General features: G+C 35.8%; 2 protein-coding genes across 3 annotated transcripts; one reads left to right on the plus strand and one right to left on the minus strand.

Moving 5' to 3' along the window:
• Nucleotides 1-1,701: 1,701 nt before the first annotated feature.
• Nucleotides 1,702-2,681, minus strand: smim1 (small integral membrane protein 1). Its single transcript, XM_079897999.1, has 3 exons — nt 2,568-2,681; nt 2,042-2,164; nt 1,702-1,913 (listed from the first exon to the last, which is right to left on the minus strand). Exons 2-3 carry the CDS (start codon nt 2,131-2,133, stop codon nt 1,790-1,792), a joined length of 216 nt encoding a protein of 71 aa, XP_079754125.1. The 5' UTR covers nt 2,134-2,164; nt 2,568-2,681; the 3' UTR covers nt 1,702-1,789.
• Nucleotides 2,682-3,194: 513 nt separating this feature from the next.
• Nucleotides 3,195-11,039, plus strand: mad2l2 (mitotic arrest deficient 2 like 2). 2 transcript variants are annotated; one of them, XM_079897758.1, is made up of 9 exons: nt 3,195-3,231; nt 4,602-4,911; nt 5,002-5,120; nt 5,267-5,338; nt 5,477-5,577; nt 5,656-5,750; nt 5,853-5,926; nt 8,804-8,896; nt 9,257-11,039. In XM_079897758.1, the coding sequence occupies exons 2-9, from the start codon at nt 4,872-4,874 to the stop codon at nt 9,293-9,295; spliced, it is 633 nt and encodes a 210-aa protein (XP_079753884.1). In that variant the 5' UTR covers nt 3,195-3,231; nt 4,602-4,871; the 3' UTR covers nt 9,296-11,039. The 2 variants fall into 2 exon arrangements, with proteins under 2 accessions (XP_079753884.1, XP_079753885.1); XM_079897759.1 differs by lacking the exons at nt 3,195-3,231; nt 9,257-11,039 and adding an exon at nt 9,105-9,178 and having other exon boundaries at nt 4,595-4,911.
• The last annotated feature ends 38 nt before the right edge of the window (nt 11,040-11,077 follow it).

Consider the following 11,077-nt stretch of genomic DNA (forward strand, 5'->3'; position numbering starts at 1 on the left):
GGAGAAGATGGAAGAGTGGATATAACAAAACTCATAATGGCATCCAAGAGAATTTCCATAAGCTTGAGACGTTGAAGACCTCCAGCCCATCTGTGCCTATTTGTCTGGAGTTGATTGGAACGAAGGGATCCTACCATTTATCATTAGGGGGGAATTTGGCTGGCAATGGTAAAGATCAATCCTGCAAAACTATGAAGATTTTAATGCCGAAGGGGAACGATGGCAGGACTTTGGCAAAGAGTAGCTCACTGCCTCCAATATACAGCCCAAGAATGTCTACCATCTCCATGTATTGTACAAAAAACTGTGTGCCAAGCTGGGAGGTAGAATGTCAGGAGAAGAAAGCCAATATCTTGTCCACCAGCATAAAGATGGACAAGGCATTGTTCAGCAGACAAAAGCAAGGATGTCAGCTGATCTGCAACGGTCTGGCTGTCTTAAATGAGAGAGTGCTGGTTCAAAACCAAGAACCGAGACAGAACAGCTTGAAGATTTCTGATCCATCAGCAGGGCAGCTACAGGATGGATTTCTGGGTGTAGAGCCCAGTAATGTTAATGCCAATGAGAGAGAAGCGATGACAGAAGGGGTGAAGGACTCTGCGAGTGTATCTAAGGGCAGACCTGCGCTGACGCTCTCAGATTCGGCTATTGAGATGGAAAATGAGAAGGACGTGAATGAAATGATAGACAATCAGGAGGACGAGTATTATACTAACCAAAGGATCACAGCGTGGATCGTCAAAGTAAATGCAAGCTTGTTTTCTCCATTAAAAGATGAGATTATTGATCAAACACTAGAAGAGCAGGATGTGGATACTATTAAAATCATCTATGACCAGGACTGATGTCTATGTGTAGTGTTAATTGTTAACAGTGTAAAATAATGTTTAGTTAGTTAACAACAGTTAATCCATTAGGTGTCATGATCATTATTAAAAAAAAAAAAAAGTTTGGGGTCAGTAAGACTTTTTAGTGTTTTTGAAAGTCACTTTTCACAAGGATACATTTATTTGATCAAAAATACAGTAAAATGGTAATATTGTGAAATACAATTACAATTTAAAATAACTGATTTTTATATATATATATATATTAAATTTAATTTAGTGATGGCAAAGCTGACTTTTCAGATGATCCTTCAGAAATCATTCTATATGCTGATTCTGTGCTCAAGAAACATTTCTTATTGTTATTATCAATGTTGAAAACAGTTGTGCTGCTAGATTTTTTGTGGGGAAAAAAATCATGATTTTTTTTTATCAATAAAAGTCGAAAAAAAACAGCAATCAGTTCAATGCATTTCTAAAACTATTCATTTCTTTAAAAATGTCTTACTGGCTTCTAATTTTTGAATAGGAATTAATATTACTGTAGAATAATAAATACTATGCATTAAATAATGTTAACAAATTGAACCTCATTTTCTTTTTTTTATAGCTTTAGAATTTTTTATATTGCCATAATAGCTGAATATATCTGTTGCGACTCACCATGAGATGGTGAGATCAGTGATATTAAAAAAATATCTTTTTTTTTTTTTTTTTGATTGAAGAATTTTATTTATTTGTTTTTTGTTTATTTGTTATATTTAATTGGTTAATATATTGAGTTAAAATAAATGTAATGCATTTGTCTGTGTTGCAGAATGACACATTCCAAAAAAAATATTGATAAATGTTGGTAAACTCTTAAAATGTTTCCTTTATGGACATAATTCATGTTTCCAATAAGAGCCAGTTTTTTGTTTTTTTCAATATCCAGTTCCTTCAAGATACATGGAGTGTCCTCATCAGCATCTGTGAACGTAGTATCCTGTGATGTATCCAGCTATGTATATAACTACCATCACGGTCAAAGATGCTGCCACTTTCAGCACGATACCCAGCCGTCCAGTACACAGACTGTTATAGAGTCTATAGGGCACAGATGAGATTGACATGAATTATCTGATTGAATCCAATAACAACTTATAAAGCTTTGCTTTAACACTGTTTATTTTTCAGTTCTCTGAAAACTAGAATCATATATAGTGGATTCTCACCCAGTCAGTCTGGACTGTGACTGCGGTACTGGCATATTCATGTTGTCTTCGCTCCAGCGGTTGTACTGAACACTGGCCTCATTGGACTCCATTTCCTTCCAGCTTTCTGCTCCTCAAAGTCAGCTAAAAAAGACAGTAAATAAAAAGGAGAAGCTATACTAGCAAACTTAAACAAAAACTTGCCCTGCTACTTTTAGACATAAAATCATTTCAAGTTTACTTTCAGGTAATGGGCTTGGCTGTGCCTTGGAAAGTAAATCATTCAGCAGTTCAGTTATCAATGTTAAAGAAGAGTTAATGAATAATATGAATCATGTTATGTTAGTGACTGAGGTCCATTACATGGAGATATACAGCTGCTATTGTGTATTTATATTCAGTGTTTCCCTCTTAAAGAGTTGTGGTTGTTTTCCCCCAAGTTCCTAAAGTTTATACTGCATCATTAATGTTACAATCAAAATTGATAGAATGATTCTGCTTTATTTGCAAATCTGTCTGCCGATCGAAGCCTAATTTGAATACTCACACGTTCTCAGGACATCAACTGAAGTCATCAAATCCTTAGTCTCTCACACTGTCTTATGCGTGTCAGTCCTAAGAGCAGTGGGTCCATGAGGACATTTGGCTAACCTTTGCTCACAGCCCGTCATAAATGAAATCCCTAAACTGCTGTCTTGGTTAATAAAAAAAAGTGAAGTATAGGCTTATTATTGTGAAGAACTATAGTGTGTCATATTATTAAATAAATAAATATTTCATTAAAAGCATCAACTTATCTTTATATAAACAAGTTAAATCTTATGAAATCCCTGCAGAATGTAATACACAGTCAGTTATCATTGTCTTTCCTTGATGTTTATACTTTTCATTATTCACCAGACAGTTTACTCACTTTAGGGGGTGAAAAGTATTAGTTCTTTAACCATGCATTTTATGTGATCTCTGACTCTGGCCTTACTGCCAACTTACTTACTTACTGCATACTATGAGATATAGCATTTAATAATCACACTAGTATATTCCTTTCATTCACACACAAAAAAAGTGAGTATAATAAAGAATATAACAATTCTTTAGGTTAAAGTGCTGTGGAGCTTTGTCACGTTCATCCACCCCGGTAGGTGGCAGCAGAATCACATAAACCATATAATATAGCGCTACTGTTCTACTGCAGATTACAGAAGAAAATTGTACACATATCCAGGTGGAGATGGGAGAAATGCCTCTTCACCTTAGAAGAGATCAGTTAGCCCTTGTGTATTGGGTAAACTTGAGAGGACATAATGAAGATCATATGAGCCAAACAGTGCTGAAGCAATGTCAAGAGCGTGGTAGCACTCAAGTCAGAAGTTTTGGTTGGGTCATTAATGATAAAGTAGATGAAATGAGGATTAATGAATTAAAAATAAGTCCCACTGTACCTTTTCCAGTTGCTCCAATATGGGTCTTTAAAGAGATGTCCATTGATTTGGGATTGTTAGAAGATAAGCAAGAAAATGACATGGACAAATTCAGAGTGCAGAACTATTTAATGGAGGTATAGAGAGGATATAATAATATATACGGATGCATCTAAATTGACTGATAAAAGAATGGGGATTGCTTATGTCATCCCTAAACTAAAAATGAAAATAAGTAAAAGAATCAGTGATGATTTAGCAGTTTACACAGCGGAGTTGGTTGCTGTGTGGCTAGCTTTGCTTTGGGTGGAGGTCAATAGGCAAAGGAAGGTAGTAATTGCGTCAGATTCCAGTTCCGCTTTGATCAGTATCAAAACGTATCAGTCAAAGTCAAGGCAGGACATTGTGTATGAAATTCTACAAGTTGTAAACAATCTGATAAAGTCAGGAATTAATATAACTCTTGTTTGGGTACCAGCTCATATAGGAGTAGTATGAGTTAGCAGATAAAAGTGCTAAGCAAGCAGCTAGAAATGTTAATAGCAAAGCAGAAATTAAAAGTATGGTTATAAACATAATTAAGGGAAAATGGCAAAAATTATGGGACAGTGGACAGACTGGAAGACAGTTCTATGATATCCAGAACAAAGTAGGAAAGGGCAGAAATACGAACAGAAGTAAGGAGGAGGAGGATGTATTTTCAAGAATGAGGTATGGACACACATGATTAAATAATACTTTGTTAATAATGAAGAAGCATGCTGATGGCAAATGTGAATTCTGTGGTAGCTCAGAGACTATAGAGCATGTTATGTTATACTGTCCTAAATATCAGGAAGAAAGACAAAGATTAATAGCACAATTGCAAGGAGAAAAGATGAGGTTTAAATTACAGGACATTTTACAAAGAAGTTCAGGTGAAGTTTGTTTTCAATATGTAATTAGCTTCCTGAGGAATACAGGACTAATTAAAATCATTTAATTTGATCTTTTGGTTGGTTGGTTGTTTTATTTTATTTTGTTTGTTTGTTTTGTTTGTATATTTGTTTGCTTTATATTTGGAAAGGTTAGACTCCAGTACCACACTCCAGTCCAGATGGTGGCGGTAATGCACTATTAAAGTTAGTTGCCAACCGCCATTAAACCGAAAGAAGAAGAAGAAATTGTACACATCCTGATCCTTCAAGAATCAAAAAATTTAGGAGATGCTGCCTTGTTTTATTAAATGTTTGTTTATTTAATGTTTATTTGCGGATGACAGACATTTGACAAATTATAGCAGTGAATGTATTGCACTAGGATTTTTCGCAGAGGACTCGCATTTATTACCGAATGCACAGATATTCTGAAGCAACCATGCATGATCGCTGACATGTGAGACTAGCATCATTTCATTAAACGTTGTTGCATCTATTTCTGGCTATTTCACCATGGCCACTCTGACAAGGCAGGACCTTAATTTTGGCCAAGGTAAATTGCAGTTTATTTGTAAATTTACTGCACGGGACAGCTTTCAAATAACACCATTGTGAGTATTCTGATTATACTGATCATTTGCAGTTGTTGCTGACATTCTGTGTGAGTTTTTGGAAGTGGCCATTCACCTCATCCTCTATGTCAGAGAAGTTTATCCGTCTGGCATCTTTCAGAAAAGGAAGAAATATAACGTTCCTGTGCAGGTAATGTTTTTAAGATTGATGATAGCTCTGTAATGCACTCTTAAATCAATGTTTTTGGAAATTTTATAACATTAGTCAGCACAAGTGAGCCCAAAGGTAGTGCTGAATGAAAGAAATTATTTGACCACTTATATTTAATTTGACAGATGTCATGCCACCCTGAGTTAAATCAGTACATTCAAGACACGCTCCATTGTGTCAAGCCACTGATAGAGAAGGTGAGTTTTTATTTCATTTTTGATTAATGTACACTTTTGAAAGAAAAACAGGTTAAGTAATATAATATAAAACCACTCCATCTTTACAATACAAAACATAAGTGAGTGGATAAGACATGTTTGATGTTGTTTGTGCAGAATGAGGCTGAGAAGGTTGTAGTGGTGATCATGGATAAAGAGCACCATCCAGTGGAGAGATTTGTGTTTGAGATCTCACAGCCTCCACTGCTGTCCATCAGGTGAGTGACAGTGGGTTCAGTGTTTTTGAAGCAAACAATGTGCATGTCTTTCATACGTGTGTGATTTTTCCGTGTCAGCTCAGAGACTCTGCTGTCCCATGTGGAGCAGCTGCTGAGAGCTGTGATTCTAAAAATCAGTGTGTGTGACGCTGTTCTAGACACCAATCCTCCAGGTAGGTGCTCAGCCTTCACCACAAACCAAGCTACCTGGATAATGACCTTACACTTATTGAATAAAGTCATTTACATTACTGTGCTTTTTTTTCTCTCCACAGGATGTACATTCACAGTGCTGGTACACACCAGGGAAGCTGCCACAAGAAACATGGAAAAAGTTCAGGTCATCAAGGTGTGTTAAAACCCATTTTTTCCTTTTCTTTTCTTTTCTTTTGCTCAATCGGTTGACTGGATATCTAAGTGAATCATGCCAGAAGACCAACAAAATAAACATGCAAACTTATGGAAGCTTGTTTGCACCATGGAGTAAAACATTTTATTAAGTCAGTCAGAATTGTGAGATAAAAAGTTGCAATTACCTTTTTTATTTTTTTTATCCCATGGTGGAAACAAGCTTTCATGCAAAACTGATGTGAAGTCTTAGGCCTTGTCCCAAATGGCACACTTCATGAGCACTTGCAGTCTTGAAGTATAATTTCCTGCTGTCTCTTTGAAACACTTGGAAAGCTGAAAATTCTGTCGTTCAACAGTGGACAACTCCCAAAAAGAGAAACTAATATGGTTTCAAGGTTGCTTGGTCTAAATACATGGCTGCAAAAACTTGCAACATGAGGGGACTGAACTTTATTGACATCTTCAATCTTTTCTGGAGTTTAAGACTTACTTTGCTTACCACAGCTATGCAGATGACACCAGATCTACTTAGCCCTTTCGCCTAACGACTACAGCCCTATTGATTCCCTGTGCTAATGCACTGTTGAAATTAACAGTTGGATGTGCCAAAACTTTCTTCAGTTAAACAAGTCATTGCATTTGAAAACAAAGATTAAGTTCTCAAAGTGAATGCATACTGTGGTAGATTTTTCCCTAAACCTAACTATCTGGGTCTCGTCTACAAATCAATGTCCCAGAACGTCTACTGTCGACGTTTAGTCTATCTGGGTCTCGTCTACAAATCGACGTCACCGTCCAATAACAGTCACCTAACTAACTAGTTCCCCTTAACTAGCTTATTTCCTAAACTAGCTTCCTGCGCAGGAATAATCGACAAATAGACTTCTGCAAATGTCCTTTAAATGCTTTAATCACGGCCAGGAGATCTTCCCGAGCAGTTCTCAGGGAATCTCTCCCAAGAAGCAAGGCCGGAGGATCTCAGACAAATTCCATTGAGAATCCCATTTAGCAAACACAGATACAACAGTTTTTATAGAATCAAGACAACAAATAAGATTACAGTGACTAACATGTCACTTTCAATATGATTGGTTCAAAAGCCCCAACCTTTTCCCTCTGTCACTGGCACAAGCAAACTCTGTTTTTGTAATTACTTATCACAAGGTTTGAGAACTAGTCATCTGTCTAGTTTCACTTTCCCTTTTTGTTATTTATACACCCACACACTCAAAGTCACAAGTTTTCCCTTGGTTTCGAACAGTACATTCTGTTCAAATGTTAGAATGTTAGATGTTAGAAACATGGTTAGTTTAATATACAGTTTAAAATTTCCACGACAATGCCTTGACTCTAGGGGTCCAAAAAAAAAAAATTCTAGTCAGGAATCTTGGTGTGATTTTGGAGCCAGACAGTAGTCATGTCACAGCAATAACTAGCTTAAATCAGCATACTATTATCTTAAGAATATTTCAAGAATTAGATGTTTTGTATCCAGGTCAAGACTTAGAGAAAGTTGTTCTTGCCTTTATCACCAGCAGGGTGGATTATTGTAATGGACTCCTCACTGGCCTTCCCAAAAAGACCATTAGACAGCGGTAGCTCATACAGAACGCTGCTGCCAGGATTCTGAGCAGAACCAGAAAATATGAACATATCACACCAGTCCTCAGGACTTTACACTGGCTCCCAGTTACATTTAGAATTGACTTTAAAGTACTATTACTTTTTTAATATAAATCACTCAATGGCCTAGGATACATTGCAGATATGTTCACTACATATAAACCCAACAGATCACTAAAATCATTAGGATCAAGTCAGTTTGGAATATCAAGTGTTCACTCAAAGCAAGGCGAATCCGCAAAGAACTAAAACTAATTCCTCACATGACGGCAGCATTGCAGGATGTTAGAACAAAGAGATCTTGAGATACGCTATTGAAGATGAACTTTCAGTATTAGAAACACAAATACAGGGGCTATTGAAGAAGCAGTAATAGCTATTTGAACGGAAAACCTTGTTGGAAACTTCTCGGGTTATGGATACTTTGCGGGAGCACCGCTTTAATGTGCTGTCAACATCTACACCGAGGAATGTCATTCATGACAGGAATGTACCTCAGATAAAGACGGCTCATGTTTGTTTTACACCTGCTCCATCTTAAAATGTACCTTGGCTATACCAGAGGATGAAATCCCAATACGGTATGGAATTTTCTATCGGATTAAAGGAGAAAAATTATGAATGAAAAAAAAATTAATGAAATTTAATTGACACTTAAACAGTTGCTATATCAACAACCTAACAAAGAAAATACTTGCAATTTTGCGACCCGTCATGTCAACGAGAAGAGCGTTCAAACTCGGATATGCAAGTGGCTGCCGTGGTAATGAACAACAATACCTTAACTGACTAATGTGGAATAACTTATATTTGAGGAAATTTGATTATAATAGGATTGTCTGGTTTGAACTTATTGGTCCTGCGATGCTTATTGAATCGGTTGATTTGAATAAATCTATATAATGGCTAATGTTGCTGAAGTTCAATATACAATGATCATAATGCAAGGCAAGCACATCCCACATCCATTTCAAATGGATTGCACAATGTTATACAGGCGCGCCCATCTGTTATACAGGCGCCGCCCCCTCCATGCATTCCATGTATCAAAAGTGCTATACAAATAAATGTTTATTATTAGCTGTTATGCCACCCATAGCTGGAACCAGCTTCCAAAAGAGATGTGCTCCAACAGTAGCCACATTCAAATCCAGAAAAATAAATGCATGCAGTAAATGACAATTTTAATTTTTGGGTGAACTATCCCTTTAAATATCTTATCTTGCGCATTCTTGTCTTATTGTCTTTACAGGATTTTCCATGGATTGTGGCAGATGAGCAGGAAGTTCACATGGAAGAGGCTAAACTCATTCCTCTAAAAACGATGACTTCCGATATTCTCAAGGTGAGACATTCCCAACAGTCCGATTTCATCGCTGGCACAAAATGCTCTTGGATCATTCTGAGTGAAAAAGGAACACATTAAATATTGAGACATTTTTTTCACTCACACATTGTTGTGCTGATAGTGTTAAATTAAATAAACGTGTCTAAATTTTACATCTTAAAAATAAGTATTTCAGAATGACCTTATTCTATTTACTGGGTCATAGCAATCGCACTACAAAGCAGCCACAAAGCTACTTCACTGACACAGAACACCATGCTCTTGTAAAAAAAGAAAGTAACACCTGTTTTCAGAAAAAAAGTATATACTAGTAACAGTCTTGGAACATTATCAAAACGTGTTTTCTCTTTTAAACAGATGCAACTCTACGTAGAGGAAAAAACACAGAAAACTTGATGCACTGCAAGCTTTGCAGATTAAAGCTTCTGTTAGTTTCTGTTTCTACAGGATGTGGTTTTCAGTTCATGTTTATGTATTTCTCGCAAACTTAAAGAAAATATATTGAGCTGGACTTAACTACTTTACTTTTTAATTAAGTAGAATTGTTTATCAGTATATCTGTATCTTTTGCCTGTTTCATTTTTATCACTTTTTGCTCAAGATTTGTCATTGTGATGAAAATGTCCTGTTTTGTAAATTTTGTCATCTTTCATTTTTATATCTCTGTTGTGACTCCAGTTACACATGCGTGTGTGACTACATGCGTCTTTGGGAGCACAAATCGAGTTTAAAAGATTACATTTTTGAAACAGCTTTTACATTAGATTTAAAATTATGATCTTGTTTTTGTGAATGTTTCTTCCTGGTAATAAAATAACAGAAATGCTGTGTACACAGTATGCAAACAGCTATAATTTATCCTCCGTATTGAAGGATCCCTCAGGTTCACAAGAGAGATTTATTCATTTTGTGGTGAACTATCACTTTAAGAAAACATTGACTGAAAGAAGGTTTTGTGTTTTAAATGTTAAGATTTCCTGCAGCTCTGTGCTAATCTAAACAATCCTTTTGGATCCAGATCAAGTAAACAGTGAATTCAGTTCACAAATGCATACGTTTTAGTACAATTTAAAAAAAATAAAAGTAAAATAGAAAGTGGTCCACATTGCCATATTTTTGTACCGACAGGAATAAATCGTTTTTAAAGCTATAGGGAAGTATGAGACTTGAAAACAGTTTCGAAATTGTGTGGCGCAACATCTACATTTTGTTAAGTGAAAGGAATAAATGTATACAAATGAGATGTTTGTTTTTATTAGATTTTGCTGAATTTCTGAATTAAGAATTTCTAAAAAATAAATGTATCATACAAGCAGTGTGTTTTCATGGCAAAAGTTTGGTGATCCTTTAGTGATTGTCAAACACAATTGATTAAATTCAAAGGGCACATTTTCATTTCACAAAGCTCTCTGTCTTTTACCATAAGCGGGTCTCTTTTGAACTTCACTAATCGAATGTGCGTGTGCCACTCAATTCAGCAACAGATAAAGGAGCAAACGATCACCTTAATCAGACTGTACTTTGCTGTTTGGTGATCATTCAACATCAAACCACGATTACAGTATAAAACTGATGTGTCAAAGGTAAATATATGCAGTTTTAAGTTTCTTCTCATCGTGTAAGCGCGATGGCCATGTTATCACTTCGAGGAAACCAATGAGGAAAACCTGAAAAAATATTTACAGATGACTGTACTTTAATACCAAATACAATGCTGAAAATAATACTCTATGAACCATTTATGTTAAATATTGTATGAAAAATCTTCAGAGTCAAAAATATAGAATTATGAAATGGAAAATGTGTAGGAAGCCTGAATATTATTTTGTGATTCTTTCCTACTATCACTTGTCCTAGCATCATTATGTGGTTGGTTCAATTCACTTCTACAGCTGTTGTTCATGGTCATTAACACTAGCGCCTCAATGCTGTCATTGTTCCCACACTTCTTATTAGTTTTCTTATTGGATGGTTAGATGTTTTTAAAACTGATGGGGACGTGTAAATAGTCATTTAGAATCTGAAAAGGCTAAATATAAAGCCATATTTGTTTTAAGTTTAGGTAGTTATACTGTTCTATTCATTTTGTTGAACCTGGTGAACGTTGTACATTTTAAATCAATTTTACCTCAGCATGCACAACTATTTTGTAGAAGAGCACACTTTTTATGTATAAAA

Source organism: Squalius cephalus (genome assembly GCF_949319135.1).
Source record: "Squalius cephalus genome assembly, chromosome: 16".
NCBI lineage: Eukaryota > Metazoa > Chordata > Actinopteri > Cypriniformes > Leuciscidae > Squalius > Squalius cephalus.